Here is a 22,951-nt window from a genome sequence, read left to right on the forward strand (position 1 = left end):
AGTAAGAAGAGAGTAGTACAGCAAACACATAGTCTGTAGAGGTGAAGGATGGGGAGGAATGCGAGTTGCTGTTTCTAACAAAGTGCATCAGGGGTGAAAACAGGTGGTGGAGCTGCCTCGTGGTTCTGCTACCACGTGCATTCAAGCTAGCCATGAACAAATTTGGCTTAAGGTTACATGGAGGTTGTGAGGTTGTGCAGGTAAAACTTTGTTAGTAGAATATTTATGGTGAGATAATGGAAGTTATTGTTGTAGATGTTGTTCAAGACCACAAAGATTAATTACCGTTTATTAATTATTTTTAGAACTAGTTTCTTCTGTAACAGGCTTATTCATACTGCATTGTTTTTAAGATTTGGCCATCAAAAGAGTAACTTTATTTGCTGCAGTGTCTGAGCAGAGAGAAGGCTATCCTTCAGGGAATACTTTAGGGAAGTACTTAGGGAATAGCTTTAGGGAAGCTATTAGGGCTTCCTAATGAGGAAATTAGGGAAGGCTTCCTAAGGGCTCTGTTTTTGCTGAGTGGAGAACTCCTGATTTTACCTGGCTCAGAGCAAGTTCATCTGGCTTTTTAACAGTGTTACAATATACATTGAAAACCAGCGGGCCTGGGGCCAAAGTTTTAATAAGAGGATGAAGTTCAGATTAAAGTTTGCCTTTCTGTTTCTGTGTTTTTAATCTGAGGGTTGCGGTGTGGTTAGTATGTAATCAGATGCTTGATGTGCTTAACACTGGTTTATGTGTTTGCATGTGTTTTAATTAGATGGACTTATGTGCTGGCTGCTTATTCACACTGTATATAGAAAATTCGGTGTAGTTGGAAGCATCTCAAGAAAGCACTTTGATGTCTAAAGAGGGACTTCAGCAGAATTGCTAAGGAGCAATTTTGAAATGCATAATGTTTGTTCAAACCCAAGGAGGTTGTGAATGCTCCATCCCTGGCGGTGTTCAAGGCCAGGTTGGACAGAGCATTGGAAAACACAGTTTAGTGCGAGATGTCCCTGCTCATGGCAGGGGGGTTGGAACTAGATGATCTTAAGGTCCTTTCCAACCCAAACCATTCTGTGATTCTATGGTTCTAAGGCCTATGTTTTGGACATGCTCATTTCCCGGACATCTAAACTTAAACTTCTGGCTGTACACGTAAACATGCCAGACAAGTAAGTGCTGATGCCTGATGTCTGGCGATGCTCTGCCAGGGTCCAGACTGGTGGCATAGCCTTGAGTCTGCTGGAGTCCTTGTTGGGGAGACTTTCTGAAGCACAGAAGTAGCACTGGGGCTAGTGCAAAGCACAGATGATACTGTCAGTTTTCAGGGAAGAAAAATAGAAATACAGAAAGGGAAGACAGTGGCACACGTTTGTACTGTGTCTGGATGGTTAGGGCATTCTCCAAGCAAGTGAGACACACGGGCTCCCAGCATTTTTATTATTTTTTTCTCCACATCTGATGACAGTATAATGAGAAATGCTGAAAAAGGTCTTAGCAGAAGAGACTTCTCCCAGCTGATGTTGTGTCTCAGTCAGTCTGCTGCTTTCTTGGTCTTCTGCTGCGCATCTGTGGAATTTCCTTCTGGACCATGACCCATTTTCAATTACTCTGCAACAGAGTAGACAGCACATGCTCCCACTGGATGACTGATCAGAGGAAGTCTGAAGATGTGTGTGGGTTCACATCCCATCTGGAGAAGGAAGTTGAACTGAGGTCCCCGTTTTTCACGTGGCATATCAGCCATCATTTCCACTATCTCTGGATGGATTTTGGGAAGCCTGAGCCCTCTTCATGTAAATGTTCGTGTACAGAAGGTCTTGGATCCTGGCAGACCAAATTGTTTGATGAGTTTGAAGATGCAGATTGGAGTCAGATCTTCATGCTTCCATATTGCCTATGGGCTAACTGTAGCCAGCCACTCACTCACTGTGTGAGTTTTGCTCTTGTGAAACTGCATGTGGAATACTGCATCCAGCTCTAGGGTTCCCAGCACAAGAAAGACATGGACCTTTTGCAGCAGGTCCAGAGGAGGGCCACAGAAATTGTCTGGGCTGTGACATTTGTTCTATGAGCCTGGAGAAGAGAAGGCTCTGGGGAGACGTTATTACAGCCTTTCAGTATATAAAGGGGGCTTATAAGAAAGATGGAGACAGACGTTTACCAGGACCTGTAGCAGCAGAAGAAGGGGCAACAGTTTTAAACTGAAAGAGGGTATATTTAGATTGAATATAATGAAGGAGTTTTTTATAATGAGGGTGATGGGACACTGGAACAGGTTGCCCAGAGAAGTTGTGGATGTCTCATTACTGGAAGTGTTCAAAGTCATGTTGATGGAGCTTTGGACAAGCTGATCTAGGGAAACATGTCACTGCCCATGGCAGGGGGGTTGGACTAGGTGATTTTTAAAGGTTCCTTCTGACCCAAGTCATTCTTTGGTTCCATATTGCTCTTTAGCAAAGCAGTTCTACAAATGCTTGAGTTGGATTCAGTGGACATGAAGGTTGTATGCTTGAAAACTTTGAAACATATATGCCATTTCACTTGATAGAAATGTAAACACTGTAATTCATATTAGTGTTGGTAACTAAAATGCAGCAATGATCGCTGTTTCCAAAGACTGAAACTAGAGATATTTTGCAGACCTTTGAGGAAAAAAACCCATAGTTCACTACTTTCCTCTGTGGCCTAGGATCCTGCAGTAGATCCTGTGTCCAACTGGACACATTTTTGGCTTAGAATCTGAAATGCGGAGACAAAGAAAAAAATCTATTGCCCAAAACCTGGGAGGAAGATAAGTATTGCATGGACGTGCTAATGCACTAGATCACGTTTTGGCTAGCCACAAGTAAGAAGGAAGTCGGAAGATGACTTGATTTTATAAAGTAATGATGTGTTCTAGAAATACTTAGGTACATATTGTAAATATGTTTAGTGATATTCGGGTATAAAGAATTCCCCCTGCATCTTGTTTATGTGTCTGCGCCTGTTAGAACTGCAGTGAAACAGGTTTCAGATGCTACATGCAGGTTTGCTGGCTGTTAACGGTGAGTCTGTGTTCTGAAGCTCTGTTTTACTCTTATGTCTGGAATTTATTTCATGAAGGAAGCTTGACCTGGTTTTCCTGAATTTGATGTTGTTGAAAGTTTTGATACCACCTGAAGTGGAAAGATAGAAGTCTGGATGGGTTGCCACTGAATAGTCAGAGCAAAAACTCATCACCAGTGGAGATTACACAGTAGTTTTTCCTTGTGGAGTGGTAGAGCAAGTAGTTCCTTAGGTTCCTTGCTATTCTGACTTTATGAGATGAGAGAGAGAGCTTTTTTTAATACTACAACATTTCAAGTCCAGTGTTTTCAGAGGAGGATAATGATTTTGCCCCCCTAGAATGAACATTCCAAAACGTCCAACTTTGAAGAAGCAACTCTCAGCTGAGACATGACAAGCAGCCTTCTGTTATGTAAAAGGAAGCTGTGAAAGGAAAGGAATGATGTGGGTCTTATATCTGTGTGGGATGGGACAAGAAGCAGCAAGCTTATACTGAGAAAGGGTTAGCTAAGCTAGGCATTTGGAATCTTTGTAACTGCAAGGGTAAAATAATCTGTTGTGTAGATTGCCTATGGAGGTTATGAAAACCTCTTGTATTTGGAAGGTTTTTAGGACAGATGAGACAAACATCTGTCAGGAGCTATTCAAGTTGAACTAATCCTGTGTTAAGGCAAGGAGTGGACAAGAGACCTTGAGAACTCTTCAAGGTTGTTTTTTTTGGGTTTTTTAATGATTCAATAAAATAAATATTCCTGACACTTTCAGAGGCAGTACTAAAACTGAATAGGAGTCAGCCTTGAGCCACTGTGTTTGCGGGTGACTACATGATACCTTTGCTCAGTGCGCAAGTATTTCTGAAAAACTCTTGTATTAGCTTTCGGGTGTGTAACTGCGCTTTCTGTTGTAGGATTGTTCTCCATCAGACAGTTTTATCTTGTAAATATTGATGCAGAGAGGAAATTTGACAGCAATTTGCTATTGGTTTTAACTGTATTTGCACAAATGAGTGTACGTATCTATGTATGCTTCAGGTGCTTCACTTTGCCATTGGAGCACATCATTTTTAATAATGTGTTCTAAACTGGTTGGGTCACAGGGAAGAAAAAGTGTGTTGAATTGGGATGATAAATTTCACTGGAAACCTAATATATTTCAGCCAGTTGTTTTAAGAGCTGTAGAGCAACTGCCTTTAAATACTTGACCTTTGTGAATGTACCCTTATATTTAACTTCATACCAAATGTCAGTGTAAGGAACAGGTTGAGTGGGTCTTGATCTCAATTTTATTTATTCCCTTTAAGTTGCAGAGGCTTTGTGTTTGAGAATGTATGTAGACAGATAAAACCATCTTCCAATAAAACCCAAGAAGGGCTTGGGTAGAGAATCAGCATCTAGTGACTAACTTATCGTTGTGTACTCATTTATTTTAAGCATCATCCTGTTGAGCTTGATGATTATGTGCTGAAAAGTGAAGAGGAAGTACTGGCAGGTGAGGTCACCTTGCTGAAAAGGGAGACACAAGAATTATCCTGTATATTTTACCCACATGAGTGTCAGCTTATGGCTTGCTATACTGCTAAGGACCTCTTGCAGTGTTGCCTTGAAAAATCACCCCCTGCCTCCTTTATTTTCTTTTCTTTTTTTTTTTTTTTTTCTTCAGATTATGTTTGGTACTTGGCCATGCTGCCAGATGTTTTATGTTGCTGAGGCAATGCAAAGCAGCTGGAAAATTGCCTGTTAACCGTCTTCTGAAATATATTGGGACATCTTTTGTGCTTAATGTTGTACTACAAACAAGGAAAGAGAGAAATACTGAGATAATCTAATTCCAACCGTTTTCTGCACATGGGGGTCAGGGCAATCCCAAGCACAAATATAGGCTGGGCTGCGGTTGGGTTGAAAGCAGCGAGAAGAACTTGGGTGTGTTGGTTGATGGAAGCTCAACATGACCCAGCAATGTGCACTTGCAGCCCAGAAAGCCCAACTGTGTGCTGAGCTGTGTGCTGAGCTGCAGCAAAAGGAGCATGGCCAGCAGGTTGAGGGAGGTGATCCTGCCCTTCTACTCTGCTCTCATGAGACCCCACCTGCAGCACTGCATCCAGCTCTGGGGCCCCCAACACAAGAGGGAGTAAGTCCGGAGGAGGGCAGTGAAGATGTCTGAGGGCTGGAGCACCTCTCCTATGAAGACAGGCTGAGAGAGTTGGGCTTGTTCAGTCTGGAGAAGAGAAGGCTGAGGGGAGACTTTAGACTAGCTTCTAGTGTACCTAAAGGGGCCCTACGAGACATCTGGAGAGGGACTTTTTACAAGGGCATGTAGGGATAGGACAAGGGGTAATGGCTTTAAACAGAAAGAGCGTAGATTTAGATTAGGTATTAGGAGGAAATTCTTCACTATGAGGGTGGTGAGACACAGGAACAGGTTGCCCAGAGAAGTTGTGGCTGCCCCATTCCTGGAAGAGTTCAAGGCCAGGTTGGATGGGGCTTTGAGAAACCTTGTTGAGTAGAAGGTGTCCCTGTCTGAGGTAGGTTTGAACTAGGTGATCTTTAAGTTTCCTTCCAACACAAACTATTCTATGATTCTGTGGTTCTTTGATGAAATTAGATGGCATTTGGATATCCTAGTCTAGCTTCATAGGTGGAATTTAACTCTGTTGATTCCAGTGAAAGATGGATTCTGCCAAAGTGCTTTTGTATGTCTGAGCCTGAGCTGTGAGATTTCTGCAGATGACAACAAGGGTTTTTTTATGCTTTCTAGCCAAGAAAGTGCTGGATTTTGTTACATATAATTTTGTTTGTTTGTTGTGTTTTTCCAGAGCCTAAACATAAAGAAACTCTTCTCCACCTTGTGATGAAATTGGGCTTGGTTAAGCTTTCCCAGTTCTTAGCAGCCCAGCCTGGAGGGTCATCAGCATTAGCATTACCTAATGATGATGGAGCAACACCATTAGATTTGGCTGTACAAAATGGACACTCTGAACTTGTAAAGGTCTTCACAAAGTAAGTATAACGGTTTGCTGCTTCCTCTGAAAAACTGTCAGTTAAGGGATGGGGGGAGTACTGGTGTTTTTATTGAGTGTTGATTTTGTGTTGGTTTCTGTTGCTTTTTGCCTTTATTACTATTTTAAGTGGTAAACCTCTATTTACAATTGAAGGAAGTTTATGTTTTGCATCCTTCATTACATTCACAAGTCAATTAATAGTCAATTAAGTAACAGAGGACCAGCTGCACCATCAGGTACCTTTCACAGCAGTATTGCAACTGAATACTTTTACATTACCAAAAAGTAAAGACACCTCTTAAAACACATGCAGACAAATATTTATATATAAACAGAATCACAGGACCTGACTTTCACAGAACTTCAGCATACTTTGTGACCACTGTAAAGTTCAGGTGTGGATGGGTAACGGAGTGTCAGCAGCAAAGCCAGTGCTGCAGCTATGACTGTTTTGCCAAAGAGCTACCAGACTGATAAATGACTTGAAGTAATTTCTCGCACTTTTAATCTGTCTGGAGTTTCCTATATATGGACCTGAGGAGCTGTGTGGGATATATGTGTGTGTATGTGTCTTGGGGTATGAAATGTTCAGCATCAGATGCCCCTTCTCACTGTTGGCTTTTATCTGCAAATAGGAAAATAAAAGAATTGGGTTGCATTTTTATTTGGTATGTGGCTCATTTGGTTCTGGCTCCATGCAGCTTATACTTTATGTGAGACTTAACCTGTACTTCAATTTGAAAAAAACCCTTAAACACTGGTACAGTACATTATGTTCTTGTATGTATGTCTCATTTCTGCGTAACATCCAAACAGTGCTGTACTCTCGAGATACTTTCTGTTCCTCAGTATTGTGGGATAAAAAACCTGCTAGCTGACAGTTGTGTCCTACTGCTATATATGGCAACATTAACAAGAAAAGGTTGCTAAATTGCAGCAATAAGCAAAAATAGGTGTTGTCAAGGCTTGCTCTTTGTGGCTTATTTTAATAATGAGTAACCATCTAGAGCTGACGATTATTCCCTGCTGATGGCTTGAAGTAGCTGCGTGTTCCTAGGCCTGAATAGAGTAACTGGTAAGTATTTGTTTGCCCAGCTGTGTTTTTGGTGGATGTTTCAGATTTTCTGCCTCTACTTTTTGCAGTGGGTACATTGGGATCTTGATGGGCTGTGCCAAACAAAGGCGAGCCAGAACCTCACTGTGGCTGTGCTTTCATTCTACCTGCGTGCAGAGCATCTGCTTTGGTTTAATGTGTATGTTGTTCCAGTTTCCAGGGCAGTCACTCGCTTGACATTTCAAGAGTGGAGATCAGCGAGGGTGTTTGCGTGCAGTTTATTCATTCATCAGGAGCTCTAACGCTGACATTTAGCCATACCACGCAGCACTTGCTGGAGTCGGACATTAAGCTCTTCAGAAAATACTTCTGGGACAGACCTCTTCTTTACCAGGTAAATACCTGCGTAGCTCAGGGGATTGTCCAGAGATTTTATTCAGTAATTTCTAACTATAGACTCTTTAGGCTGGATTTGTGTTTCTTGAGTAGCCTTTCAGTTTAAGCTGCCTCTGTCACTAATGGCCAGTGTAATCGCAGGATTACTGTTGTGGGCTTCTACTTTGCGTAAGTGTAGCAGACTGTATGTGTGAAGTTGGAGGGTAAGACATGTTGAGCCCTTTATCAAAGCCTTCTGTACCTCCCAAGTTGTTTGTGAATCATTGTGGACTCTACAGTGAATCTTTTCTGCAGTCTCTGTGTCTTTAATTGCATTGCCATTGTATTCACATTAGTACTTTGAAATATACTATTTAATTTCATTCTTTTGTCTACTAGTGTAATGTCTGGGAGCCTTTATCAAGAGCCAACCCCACTGTATTATTTACAGCAGAAATACAGAGTGCAGACTTTTGCTGTAGAGTTTAGTTATGGCTTAGTAGGTCTTATTTTACTGTAAGGTATCTAGAGCACTGCTGTGATATTCTTCAGGATACCTCTCAATTTCTGTGAAGTAAAGAGGAAAACACTTGAAATCACATAATCTTTAATAGCAATGCAGGTGCTCACTTATGGTTTTAGATTGAGAATACATGACTATATAAAATTAGTGAAATAAAACTGCAATAAAAATAGGCTTTTTTTTTTTTTTTTTTTTTTTTTTCCCCCTGATCTTAAAATCTTTCCATGCTTAAGTTATGTTTTCATACTTGTATGCTGATTTTCTTTGGGCTATCTTTATTGCATTCTGCATGGTTTTTTTCTTTTTGTTTTAGCTTAGAATGTGATCCACATGTTATTTTAAACACAAAAACTTGTGTGATGTATTGTATAGACCTTATGTATAATCTTGTATAGCTACACTGCCAAGATTTTGATTTGTTCAAATATAAAGAAGTTCTTCTGTGTTTGTAGCTTGCAGAATACCTACAATTTGTGTGTAGCTTTTCCATGGAAACAATAGCAAACGCAACAGCAAAACCAAGACTGTAATAATGAATGCATTGTTATTTGTATTATTGGCTCTTTCTTGCATTCATCAAATCCTTGTTCTTCCTTCAGTCTTTGAAATAGCAAGAGAAGGTGTGGTGTGGTAGATGTTTGCATGGCTCTCAGAGACAAAGACGCTTTAAAGGCTGCAAAATTCTGCACTTAGTATTTTCAGGAAAAAGCTCCTGCCTTTCAATTGTGGGTTTCCCTTTTGCTCATTCCTCTACTTGCAGCAGTCTATATCCTCCATTGTGGGGACCCTGTTCCCCCCCTGCCCAGTGTTAATATCACACTACTTTTGATAAAGCAGAAATAAGCCAGAATAGTTGGGAAGATCACATGGTTTAGTTAATTTCGTATACATCAATATCATCCTGCAGTGTATGTGAGGGGATGATCAAACTGTCATGTTTAGACCATGTTTTATGTGAAAAAGGTAAGGTAAATTTTTTTTTTTCTGTTGCAAACAAGGACTTGCAGCCCTTAGCTGGATCTGAAGCATAAAATGGGCATTAGAGATTTCATGATACATAGTCTTTTAAAAATAGAGGTAGAATTTATTGCTGTACTGGAGTATTTGGTTCATCTACAGCAGACTAAGACTGTACATCTAGTTTATTATATCTTGAGACTGCATAAATGACCGCATTGCTATTTAGGCTTGCATCAGACACGAACTAAAGAGAAGGGGCTTGTCTCAGTTATGGTGGCATGCAGCATTGTATTTGTATGTGTGCAGTGGGTGGCTTAGGGAGCAGCACAAACTATTTTTGCATTTATTCATGCAAAAAAATCCCAGTCTTTCTCAAATATGTTTTTTAGTCCCTGCTCTGTGGGTTCTTAGTCCCTCGACTAGTCCTTACAAGTCTAAAGGAGTAATGGAAAAGTTAAAACAACTTGTCAGTAAGTTAGTTACCCATAGAGGAGCCATGCCTTCACTGGAAACCCGCAGGGGCTCTGCAGTTCAAAAAGTGTAGACCCACAGGTTTTGTGGCTGTGCTAGGCAATACAGAGGAGAGATTTTTGAAGATGATGAGGAAGAACGTGGAATTGCTTGAGCTCTGTGCAACCTCCTTGGGGCAGAAATTGCTGTGGTGGTAGCAGCACCCGTTAGGGAGGCCGCATGGTTCATCTCACACCTCCAGCAGAGCCCTAAGCAGCGTGTGGAGGTGATCATTTGGCTGTCTCTATTGCTGGAGGCAGCACAGCCAGTGCAAGGGAGAGGCGCTCTGTGAGAGGAAAAGAAATCCCGGGATTAATGGACAGGTGAAATAGGGTCAGGGTATTTAAAAAAAAAAAAAAAAAAGGCCAAACCAGGATAATAACCCAAAATGATTAAGATAACTTATAATAGTGTAAGTAATTTTGTTGCCTGGTGGTGGGCAGATACAGTAGTTTCCCAGGAAGCAGTTGATTTATTTCTGCCTGGCAGATATAGGAATAGGAAGGTGTCTCACACAAAAACAGAGGAGCTGAGAAATATGTAATTAGCCCCACAGAGGCAGGTGTTATAGCTCGCTTGACTGCTTTCAGATCAGTTTGGCTGCAATATTCAGCCTAGAGTAATCCCTCACTTTTTCTTTCATACTCAGGTTACCATGCCTTTTTTCCGTTTGTTGCTCTGGTGGATGACAAATACACAGCAACCTAACTAGAGGGAAGAACTAAAAGCAAGCAGAGTTGTAGATGCAACTACTCAAAAGGAGACATTCTGTCCTCCACACCCTTTGCTTATAGTCTTTGAAGGTGCTAAAATAAGGCAGTAAAATACAGCCTTCTCTTGAGCAGGAGTTATTAGTCTCTGTGTGTATCTGAGTGAAGGGGTCAGCCCAGCCAGGGGCCAGGGATGCAGGGAGGGAGTGGCTCCTGCATTCCAGTTGGGTTTACCATGTAGTTAGTGTTTAGCCCTGGTTTAGGTTCTTTGTATTACCTATCCATCAAAATTGCTTTATAGAGATGCTCTCAAGGTTAACCAGACTTCTCAAAAGAGCTGTTATGCTGCTTTTGTTCTCATCGAGAGGGAAGTTATAAACAATGCATTATAAATGGTAAATCTGATCCTTTAGCTCCCTTGTGTGTTGTAACCAGGAGGTTATTTGTCTTTGTATTTGAAAATATTTTACCAGTTTTCCTCTTGAGGAATTGCTACTGTTTCCTTTGGAGTGTAACCAATAAAATACTCCGTGGAATCTCTTTCAATCATTTTAGTATTCCTTATAACATATTTGTTTGCTAGTCTTTGATATTATTTTTGGGTTTTCAGATAAATGTCATAGACATCAAATACAGTTACTGTCTTTTTTTTTTTTTTTTAATAGAGTATTAATTCAAACCAAGTTGAGACGGTGGAAGGAACAAAAATTCCCTGCACTACAGCAAGCCATGTAGAAGGTACAGTTTTTTATTCCATAGTTTTGCAGTCTTTAAAAGCTTTAGAAAGTTGGCACAAATTCATATACTATTTATTTATTAAGGAAGGTCATATGTTTCATATGACATTAGAAACCTGTAAGTAGACAACAGTGGAATACACTACAAGAATTGTGTAAATCGTAATACTCCCTAGAAAGCATCACTTTTCCAATGTTAGACTGAAATTGTGCACAAAATTATGGCGTTTATAGTGACCAGAAAAGCCTCAACTGATTTTATTGTAAGAGCCAGAAAAATGCCAGAAGATTCCAGGAGAGGGCAGTGTTTAACTGAATGAACACTTCAGCTTGCAAAGTCCAGTGAAGCCGAACAACTCAATAAAGATAGGAGCAGAGCAACGTTTGGTATGAATAGTTTTTGGGATCCGGTCCAGCCTTCTTAATGTGGCAAAATTCCCATTAGACATTCAATATTTTGGTGACCATTTTACTTCTGTTAGTATTGTGGGACTGTGCTTCCCGATGAGAATGCTCTTTCATTACCAGAATATATCCCGGTATGCATTGGAGCAAGCATGTCTTACAGCTGAAAAGAAAACCACAAAAAAAGCATCAGAAGTATGATACTTCGGGCATTTACATATGATTGTTAGAGATTAATTAAATATTTCCATCAGTTGGCTGTTTGCTTGTGTGGCTGATGCTGCATATTTAGATTAAGCAAGAAGCTGAAAACTGTGATCTCTGCAAGAGTCTCACTCTTGCTCAGTGGCAGTGCTGGGCGCAGCCCTAGCAGAAATGTGAGTACCTGCATAAACTGCTGATAGGACCAGGGCCAGACTGAAGGAAAGGAATGAGACTGAAGTTCCAGGTGGCATTGGCTAGAAACTTTTATGTGAATGGATAAAATGGGGACCTAGACGTCATGTAGCTCTTGTTTAAACATGTAGGCTGCCTTTTTTAGTGCTGGAAAAGGGAGTTTTATGCCCAACATTTCCAGCAACATTTTGCCATTAAACAGTAAACTTACAGAGAAATGATAAGCTGTTGTTAGCAGCTGCAAACTGTGCATCTGTTATTGTAAGTGGCAATTTACCATACAAGGTTTATGAATTACTTCGGTGATGCAGTGTGCAAACATTGGCTCTGGGTATTCATCTGACCAGTGTGATCTTTGTGCTGCTCCCCAGGGGCAGAAAGTGAATAGCCTGGATTGGTAGCACTGAATGTGGCAGTAGCTTGGGCAATACAACTTCTAGGTGATGATTACTTTGATACTTTTCACTAAAAGCAGTTTTAATTCTGGCTGACTTGGCACAAGCAGATAATGGCTATCAGTGGATATTGGTTCTTTAGAATAAAGATCACCAGTTCAGAACATCTAGTCTCATTTTGGATTCTGATTGTAAAGTTTTTCATCCCCTCTTTACACCAAAAATATTTGACATAGCTATTGGCATAGGCAGACATACCTATTTATGTTTTCAATGGAACTTACATACTTTTGTGCCTTTATACATCAGAGTTCTTTTGTGCCTGTTTAAAAAAAAAAACACCCGTAGTTCAGTAGCACGAAGCAAAGTATGCCATGTTTTGGTAGTATACAGGACCTATAAAAACAAATTATAGTAATCATGGTTCCACGCTTTGCAAGTTACTGTATTGCTGTAAGTGAGACTTTTTGGGTTTTTTTTTACCTCTTGCACTAACCACCACCAAATCCAGATACTGAAAAATCATGAATGATTGTTACTAGTGACCAGTAGCCTGTCTTACACTCTCCATTTGCCACCATTTTCAAGACCGAGTTAAAATTGTTGCTATTAGAAGAAGAAATGATATGAAATGATTGACACAATACTTTTTACTACATTCTCAGTTGCATTCACTGAATTCCTTTATAAAATGAATGCTAGGCTCAGGGCATTAATTTGGCTCATTCATGTCATGAAAGGATCCTACTCAGATTTTCAAACTGCTGCCATTCCAAGAAGTAGTAACTACTCACTTCTGGGTGGGCCTAAAGTCAAGATCAATGAACTTTTAAAACACAATGCTATCAGAAGTCCTGTGCTATTATCAAGTGGAAGTTGCTATAGCAATATGTTGTTTCTTGTGACATGCAACCATATGAAAGCAGTGGGTCAGTGTAAGATGATGCTACTAGCTTAGCAATGAACCTCTCATAGCAACATAATTAAATTCAAATACATGGGGTGATACATTATCCAGTGAGGATGCAGAACAAAAGGTGAAATACATGTTATTTTGGCTAATTCAGTAGCTTGTGCTTTTTTTCTCTTTTCTGACCTTGAAATTCCATGCCCATGAGTTGACTGAATACTGTTAGGTATTGAGCAAACAGGTTTTTTATTTCTGAGTATTGTGAGACTGCATAATAATAATAACTATAACACAATGATAATAATGCTGATCGTATGGCTGTGCTGTAAAATTATCTTCCCATTGAAGTTTTTAAAGTAATTTTCTGCAGTTGCAGTTATAGAAGAAATAGTCTTCCTTATAGCTGAAAAGCAATGCCTGGGATGCTTTGTTTGCTGGCATTAGTGGTTTGTGCTCTGTGATTGTTAGAATGCAAGGAGAGGTATATGTGTGACTACTGCAGAAGGTTAATTAAAGAAGGTGGATTAATTAAAAATTAATGATAAAGATAGTCAGCAGCAAGAACTCAGTCCTGACTCCTACCAGCATGAAGTGGCACTACTGGGGTGAGGAACAACAGGCGCACTGGTTGCAGTGGGCCCACATGTTGCATCTCGGAACTTGGTCTCACAAAGACCTGCAGGTTAGATAGGGTTGGTGAACTGTTGCTGAAGATTGTGTGATCTCGTTAGTAGGCAGATGCCTTTGAATAGTTTTTCCAAAGATATATTGATGCAGCTCTTTTTTTCTAAACTCAGATGTTGTGCAATGCCAAGAAAGGACAGAGGTCCCAAACCCCCACATTTCTCAAGGCAATACTTCAAACCACCCTACACTAGCTGCTGAATCATACTTAGTTCAGCTGTTTGCTGGAGCTTGAGAACAGAGAGGGATTCATGTATCCCAGAACAGATGTGAACCTTGAGTTGGGAGATTCAATATAAAATAAAACGTATTTACCAGCATACCTCTGGCTATGTAATTATTATTATTTAAAATATGTTTACTAGGTAATAAAGCTACTGGAAGCCTGAGTGATGCTGGTGTTCATTTGCATTCCTATAGCCAGATAACTCCTGGTTGCTGTTTCACAATAGTCCTTGAGGCTGTGTTTGGGCAAAACTTGCGAAGTGTGTTCCTTGTTTTGCACCTGCTGTGTCCTCCCCAACGGCCATGGGATGGAACCATTAGAAAAAAACCCGCATGAAAGCCCTGCAGAAGAAAAGCAGAGCACAGCTGCTCTGCAGAGTTGGTGTGAGGCATGGCAAACTGTTGATTTTCTGAGTGTGTGGGGGTTAATCAGCAGCTGGCTGACAAATCGTGTTGCTTGTCTAGCCTGGACATAAGTATGACAATAACATAGCACTGTTATGCATGAGCTTTCACGCTGCCCATGGGAACGCTGCTGTGGGGAGATACATGGGCTGCCCGTTATCCGCTGGTCTGACTTGCCTGCCCCTTGTGTCCCCCTTCTATTTGAAAAATGAAAGTGAACAGCAGCAGAAACCAAAGCAGAAACCAAATTGACTTTGCTTGTTATTAGAAGCAAGAATCTTCGCTTTTACAGGTCCTGTGAACTTGGCATCTGATGAGTTGTCCCAGGACGATACAAAGGTATGGATTTCTCTTTATATTAAGCTTTGTTTAGGTTGAGAAGCAGCAACCTCTGCTTGGCTATCTGAGCACCGCCCAGAGCTAACAAATAAATAAGGTGACTAATGCCTGCCAGACAACGTTTCCTGCCCGTTCCTATCCTGCAGGAATAGTTACATGTGTAGATGATTATTATTTGAAAGAACCTGTTATGTGGTTGTGGGCTGGAAATCTGGGCTGGAGAAGCAAGCTGTGCTTTCGGACCAGAAATCTCTTGCGTTTATGGTGAACCTTAGTGCATTTAGTGGTTCGGCTGCCAGTCTGGGGGGAGCACAACCTGTTTTGCCTGAGTGTCATCCTTGAGATGGCATGATTCGTTACATCTGAGGAGTTAGTCTCCAAGAGAGACCTTGTGGGTAACTGTGAGTCTTTAACTCATCTTAACTGGAAAAAATGGTTGATGTAAAACATATGGCAGTACCCATTGTCATTTACCTGGAGGTATCTATCAACTTTTGGAGGGGACCAATATTGTGAGAAGTCTTGTTATGGTTAGTCAGTTGTATTTGATCTCTAGTCTTCTATTCTGCTTTTTATTAATATGTATCTGCTTACAAAAACAGAAAACCTTTCTCTCAGTGTTTTGTTTTATTGCCTTTTAAAGCAGGAATTAGATCACTAGCTTAAGTGGGTATGAAGCTAAAATGATGATTCACTTTGTGAGAAACAACATCTGGTAAAAAATCTGGCAAATCTGGTAAAGGTGATAGGTGGTAGTAGTAGTAATAGCTACTCGCTACTAGTAGCTACTAGCTGCTAGTAATAATTGTAATAATATTGATTTTTTCAATAACATCTGAATTTAGTGGAATGTTGTTGGACTGCCACTTTTGTTAGGTCATTATTATACAAGTGATGACTTTTTTCTTTTTAATTGCCAGCTGTGCAGAAGTTTGACCATTTGTTCGGGATTGTAACTGTCATAATCTATATAATCTCAGAATTACATCTCTGCAGTATGCATGCATTTTGGAGTCTATGTTGAAAACGCATTTTGGGGTAGAGTGTTGCACTTTACAAGTCTTACTGAGGGGAAAAGGTTTTGGTACCATATTGACTGTCTCTGTTTTGATCTATCAGAACGGCCGTAATTGACTATAAAGAATGAACTGATACGGGATATTTCTACAGGTGTGAACAACTCTGGCATTACAGAAAGAGGCATCTTAAAAATACATTGCTCTTTCCTCCAAAACATTGTATATTGGCTAGTCAGGGCACTGTTAAACTTTGTCAGAGAACAGACTGGAAACTGGAGCTTGCATGGGAAGTGATATATTGTTTAGTCTCCTCTTCGGTTATGTTTAGACTTTGAGTGTGTAGGGTTCATATTAGAGTCTGGGAGTAGCATGCTGTATTTGTTGCATTTATTAAAATGGATAAAAGGAAGTGACTGCTGCTTGGTAGTGTTTGAACTGAATTCTGAAAGCCTATAGCACAGCTTACAACTAGCACAAATGCCTTTAAAGATATAGCTCAAGTTTTCTGTTTCTAGCCTTTCCTAGACTCCATGGTTCCTTCTAAAGAAAATGAAGAACATGTCCTGTTGGGAGTAGGTAAGAAATAATTAATCATTTTGACTTCCCAAACACTGTTCATATATACTAATGTGATGCCAAATACACATAAGGCAGTTTCTTTAAAAGAGGTGAAGCTCACCGACATTGCAGCCGAGCTTGGCAAAAGATTAGTTATATCTGTGTTAGAAAGAGAACTTCTTTCAAAGCATCTCTAGTATAGATAGGTGGTGTATCCAACAGTATCATAATACCCTATGATTTTTCAGTAGTATATTAACTGTTGTAGGAGCAATGATCTTGAAAATAATTTCTGATAGAGCCAACATATGTGACTGAAGATGAAATGAAGCATGTGGAAATGTTTAGATGCCAGAATGGTTAGTTGTGGGGCTGGTGGAAAAATACAGCCAGTTGCACTAAACAGTACATTTAGAGACTGAAACTCAAATAGGAAGGTGAGTATTTTCAAGTTTGGGGAAAGCCACAAGAATCATGTGCAAACATGGGCTCATGCAGAGCACAGCAAAAGACAATGAGTAACTAAGCTCTACCAGTGGGAGCTGCTGTGCCAGGCAGAGATGGCCAGGATGGCATCACTTGCCTGTGGTCCAGTGCTGAGCTCAGAAAGAGCAGCCTAGATGGTGGCATTCAGATGGTCCATATGCAAACTTTGGGGGCTGCAAAATGAAGTGTCGCTCTGTGTGTAGGAAGGGAGGGGATATATGTGCATGAATGGGGGCGGTTTTTGTTAGAGGGGAATGAACTGATGTAAACTCAAGAGCCATGGTTCTAATGTAAGAAGCTGGCAGATTATTTTAATAACCTCATTCATTCAATAATTATGTTATTAATTAATTAATAACATAGATTAATTAATCTAGTTATCTATTTTTCTAGTCACTGTTATGCCAAATGCCTGTACTTTAACCATTTAAATGCTTATCTCACTCTTCCATCCAAGGATTAAGGAAGCTGCATGAGGGAATTAGGAGTAGTAGCAAAAATATTAGCATTCACAGTTACCCTGACTTTAGTGCTTTTGAGTAAAGGACATCATAGCAGTCCTTGCCTTGCTCAAAAATGTAGTGTATGTATGTGAGATGTTACTGCCCATATGATAAAATTGGTTTTGTCAAGTGAGACCAAAATACTGGACTGTATCTCAGTGTAGTTGGCTGTGGAGCCTTGGGGAGGGATTATGGTTTGCTAATCTGAAGTCACATTTGCTACAGTCTTTGCTGCAGTTATACCATCTGGAAGGAACATAAGGTAGCTTGAAAGTTGACAGAGTTAAGTTCTCCACCCTGAATTATAGCTGGTACTTATTTCTTACTTCTGAAAAGCCTTTTCCTTCTAAGGCATCATTTACACAGTGCTGCTTTTGACAGCTGGAACAGGAACCAGGCTCTCTGGCTTCAAACTAGTTCAGTCTCCTTTCTGGTGCTTGGATGGGCAGGTGCAGCAGAGCCTGAGTCCTCTGCAGGCAACAAGCAAGCAATTTTGGCCATAGTTCCTACTGTTAGGAGTTTTAGAATACAGATTCTTAGAGGAGCTTTAGGGTAAAAAAAAGTGGTGAATTTGCATACAACTTGAAACAAGATTTAGGTGCTTAAAATTTTATTTAAATATATTTTCTTAGGATCTTATGTATGTGTGAACTAAAATTCCAAATATGGATATGAACATGTAGGTATATATCTATAAATACCTTTTGTCCCAAGCACAGGCTCAGCTTATATTAAACTAAGAAAAATTTCCTGTTGTACCTCTTACCTGAAAAAGAACCGTCCTTCTGTCCCTCCCCTAAATTCTGATTACCTTGTAGTACATTTATGAAGTTGACTTGTTTGTGGAGAAGCTGCAGTGAAATTGGTTCTGCTTGTTTTAGAAGTACATCACTGTAACTGAGAATTTAGTTGCCCTCTGTAAGGACTGGATCATGGACTCGCTGCCGGCTGCACTGTGGGCTTTCCTTGCCTATCTCCCCATTGTATACTCAAGTTGGCTGTAATGCTTGTAACAGATATCTGATGTGGTTTTGCTGATGACCTCAGCAGGACCTGGAGGGCTGCCAGTCAGCACTGTGTGTGAGATGTAATGGGGCTGAAGTGTAGGTTGGGGAGTGAGTGGGCTATTGGGCGTGCAATAAAAGGTGGAAGGGGAGGCACGAAGAAGGATGGAAATAGAGTTTGGTGACAACCAGAAATTTATAACATGACTTAAGCTGGTTTTATTGGTTTATTTGAATGTAAAGATCAGTATATGTTCTAACCTGACTCATAACCACATGACTAAATATTGCAGTTTTATTACCCTGGATTGTTTTAAAATACTTTTTAAAAAATTGTTTGGCAATGTTGTTAAATGGCGATGTTTTTGGCAGGAAGAGCACACAGTGGGGGATAAAGAGAGAAATGGAAATGGTTGTCAGTGGGGGAGAGGAAGAGGGAAAACAGCTAAGGGGGGTTGAGTGAAGAAGAATGAATAGAAACGAGCAAACTCTGGAAGCTCACTGTAAAATGGAGCATAAATCAAAGAGAACTTCTAAGAGTGAGAATGTGAGTGCTCTTTGAATGGGTAAAATCAACCCACTTGTGCTTCTAACTTCTTTTTCTCTGTGGTTCTTGCTTTTTGAAACCTTTACCAAAAATCAGTCTCATCATGGAATGCTTTGGGTTGGAAGGAATCTTTAAAGAAAGGGTGGCTCCTGGAAAGGCTTTGCTGTTCCTGCTCTGTTTTCTTCCCCAGCCTTCCCTTTCAAGTATATTGACCATTCTGTCTCCCTGCACGCAATAGAGTTTTGTGAGTATCTTTGCAGGGGTGCTTGCAACAGTCGGTAGGATGCTCAAAACGTACCAGCTTTCCTTGCTCCCTGTGTTCATCACTGGGTTGAGACCTAACTGACCTAGGCACCATGTGAATCTTGCAGTTCAATTTTGAGAATTGTGGTTCAATTTGTTGCACAAGAGGCTTCTCATGCTCCAGGAGGGCCCCTGGGGTTCCACCTCTGTGAATGTCAGGATGGGGATGGGCCAATAAGAAGTCAAGGAGATGATGGTTTGGGGGTTTCCATATTCAAGAATTGAAGAAATAGGAGCAACTGTGGGGCATAACAGGATACTAGACTGTATGCTGGACAGGATGTTCTATGGAGAGTCCTGAGTTCAGTGCTGTTCACACCTGCCAATCTTTCTCATCTCTCTGTATCCCCTGGAAATTGTTAAGAGATCTGTTTTGGGTTTACAAGAGGGGAAAAGAAGTTTGGTTTTTTTTTTTTTGTTTTTTTTTTTTTTTTTTTAAATTCATTGAGAGAAAACACACTGGAAAGATTGAGAGACAAAAGCAATATCCAGTTGAGGAGACTGAATGAAAGCAACAAAAAAGGAAAGCAACAAAAAAGAAAGATTTTTTTTTCCTTTCAATGTTAGAATATTGAAATATTATGTATTATTGCCAGGCATTGTCATTCTCAGAGTAGCAACCCTGTACATTTTGGGAGAGAATCTAGGAGGTGACAGCTGAATGCTGTTACTGTTGGGCATGTGACAGTGTTAGCTGGCGTGTGTTTTTAACATTTATAATTCCTTCCTCTTTTGTGTAGCTGGTTTGGGAAGAGGATATTCATAAGGCCGTTTATAAAGTTTCTCTTCTTGAAAAATCTAACCCCTGGTTTTTCTCCCAAGGAAATACAGTTTGTTTGTTTCCTAAACTTCAGGAAGGCAGGATGATGTTAGTTTTTTAAAAATATTTTCCCTGCTCTCCTAGTTACAGTGCCAGTGACCTAGTGGTGTCTGTCTAATCTATTCTTCTTGCTCTGCTGGCGGTGAAAAAGTTCTACAAGCTATGTTTTGCAAGAGGTAAAAATACTGATGCCAAATTTTTGGCAGTTTGCTTTATGTGACCAGGCAGCTACAAAACATTTTTAGTAGAGTCTGCACTTTGATTTTCATGGTTCCACAGAAATCACAATTCAACCACAGATCAGTTTAAGGAACAGAACATAATGATCTTCTCTGTGTAAACCAGTAGAGCTGCACTGTAATCTGCAGGAAAATCTGGTTTCAATATTGCTGTTTTGTTCTTTTTTAATTAGATTTCCTTACCCTGGTTGGTAAGACTTAAAGAGGTAGGTTTGTTAAGACAGAAAAAAGCACAGTCCTGCTCTCTGGAGTCCCACCTTTGTGCAGTTTCTGTTAAGTCTGTAAAATGATTATTTTTTGCACTTAACTGCAGTCATACATTTTGCTCCCTTTTAGTGTTCATTTGCTTTTGGTTTTTGGTGGCCAGCATGTTTGCATTTGGAAGTGTTTTGAGTCAACTGTGCCCGTTTTGACATTGGAACTATAGGCAATAATTTTATTGTTATTGACAGATAAAAGTGAAAGTTACATGCTAAATGTTGCCTATTTAAGACTGTTAGAAGAATCTTATGATTAAGGCTATGCAGATCTTTTCTGTTTGTGGTAAATTTTATCTTTTCCTGTCAGCTTTCAATCTTATCTTTCTCTTATGTATGCTTTGAGAAAGGTTGGGTGATCAAGATCTAGTCCAGGAGCTGCAGACCTTTCCTTCAGTTTCTCTCCTTAACAGATTTACAGTAGGACCTTGGGCATGTCACTTGTCTTTTCCTTATGTCTCAGTTTTTCACCTGAAACAAGGAAGGCAAAGTGAGGTGAGAAATGGGCACTACAATACTTGGATGGTTGGACATGTGCAAATACTTAGACTGGTTGTGCTGAAGAAGTTCTGGAAGGTCAGTTAGTAGTAAAGGAGGCTTTTCTAAAAACTCATAATTATTTGAAAAGTAGGAGGTCTGAAAATTGCAGAGGAAAATAATAGCTGAAGAAAACTGAAGGCTTGCTGCAGCTAATGGCTGTGGCAATTGCACTGTGCCCTTTCTTGCTGCAGCTTTCAGAGACCTTCATGTTGATGCTTCTACATCGGCAAGTCCTTTGCATAGTTCCTTGCACCTTGCAGAGGACTTGGGGTTGATCTGTCAAAGTCCTGCCAGAAACAACCTTTAAACAATATTTAAAAGTGTCAGTAATTTATTTCAGTAGAAAAAACATACTCTCATTTGTTTGGGGTGTTTATAAACAACTAAATATTGAAGACTGCAGAATAGTTGAGAGCTACAGAAGATGTGGAATGTAAAGTCTTCCTGGGATGTGAAGCTGAACTGGGCTCAATTAAAAAGCCGTGAAGAAATCTCTAAGAAGCAGCATTAGGCACTAAAACAAGCTTTTTCTTGTTTCTTGAGTTTCCTCCTCTCTTGATTTTCTGAGACATTATAATCCAAGTTAACCTCAAAAGGAAAACAGAAAGAAAAATGAACAAGTTACAAATGTGCTGTCTGGCTTCCCAGAACTTCTCCTCCTCCTCTGCCTGAAATCCAAAACAAATTTGTTCAACAAACTTATCCTTCAAAAAGAGGCTCTTTATTTCCTGATGTTTAAATAAGCTCTGTTGCCTGTCTTCTGCCTGGTCTCATTTCATGTTAACATAAATAAACAATCTGGGATATATCTAATGTCAAGTTAGTCTTTTAATGTAAAATATAATCCATTGTGAAGAAAACAGTAGTAGTCTTGAAAGTGCACACATGAATGTATTTCTCAGCTGGGCTTAAACCACGACACCAGCTTTCTTCCTCCTTGAGAGGCAGCTCTTCACTTGCAGTCTTTCCTAAAACATAGAAAACTTCATTTTTAATGAGATGGGGGTTTGATGAACTTTTTGGTGGTGTGGGCTGCAACAACGAAGTCACTAGTGAAACATTAGTAGGAATGAGGCCTAAGTTAAACTTCGGTTTGCTTTCACTTGAGGTTGCATGTGTTCTCTGCGTTGCTGGCGCTCACATTAGCCTCTGTGGAGCTGAAACCAGGAGGAGATTTTTATGGACTCTCGGCCTTAGTTCTGAAGCTTTTGCAAATAAACTCAAGCCAGCTTTTCTTCAGGGTACAGAACAAAAACCAACAAGCTTTCCACCCACGTTTGTGCTGCATATCCCAGCTATTCTTTTGATGTGAATAGATACTGGACAAGGAGAGCATTTAGGTAAATTATATCTTTATGTACTTAGTTGGAAGTACTTAGTGGTTACTTCAAGAGTCAGGGCATACTGACCGCTGTCACATGAAAATAGTATTAATGATCTTGTTATGCTAAACCACATCAGGTGAATGGTGTGGTAAACAAAGGTGGGGAGAAAGAAATCTGTAATCAGTCATGAACCAGAGATCACAAAGATCTGAGTCAGAGGAACACTGTGAAATCCTGACAGCAGGACAGTGAGCTGGACAACCTGAAGAGCCTGGAATGATGCCTGAGATACTGCAGTGTGCAGGACCACTGACTTGGGAGCTACATTGAGCCAGGACTAGACAGAGGTCATGTTTCTGCATCAGTTTTATAAAAACTTTGAGCCCTTCCTTATTCCAATCTTGTGGGTGTTCTCCAAGGATCTTCCAGTATGAGTATAGTTTATGTAAAGCTGTTTCTCTTAAATTTTTAAAGGTACATTGCTCCTTTAGTTTATCAAAGAAACAAGATAGAAGTACCACTACAAACAGTCACTTTTCAAAAGAAGCGAGTATTCCTTATAGCTCTTTGTAGGATGATGCATCATTCATTGAATATCATGAACATACTTTTTTAGCATGAAATTTTTATATTTGCTATAGCTATTCTAACTGTGATTGTCACCCTGGTTTCAAAGAAAATATTAAAA

At 40.1% G+C, this 22,951-nt stretch overlaps 1 protein-coding gene across 1 annotated transcript in view; it reads left to right on the forward strand.

The window, feature by feature from the left end:
• ARHGEF28 (Rho guanine nucleotide exchange factor (GEF) 28) overlaps window positions 1–22,951 on the forward strand; it is a gene marked incomplete at both ends in the record, with an annotated part of 93,409 nt that overhangs the window by 8,300 nt on the left and 62,158 nt on the right. The window contains 5 exons of the mRNA XM_010009442.1: window positions 5,849–6,032; window positions 7,302–7,482; window positions 10,832–10,904; window positions 14,616–14,662; window positions 16,197–16,257. Coding sequence (XP_010007744.1) covers window positions 5,849–6,032; window positions 7,302–7,482; window positions 10,832–10,904; window positions 14,616–14,662; window positions 16,197–16,257 — 546 coding nt within the window. The remainder of the gene's footprint in view (window positions 1–5,848; window positions 6,033–7,301; window positions 7,483–10,831; window positions 10,905–14,615; window positions 14,663–16,196; window positions 16,258–22,951) is intronic.

The sequence above is a fragment of the Nestor notabilis genome, unplaced genomic scaffold (assembly GCF_000696875.1).
Source record: "Nestor notabilis isolate BGI_N333 unplaced genomic scaffold, ASM69687v1 scaffold5872, whole genome shotgun sequence".
NCBI lineage: Eukaryota > Metazoa > Chordata > Aves > Psittaciformes > Psittacidae > Nestor > Nestor notabilis.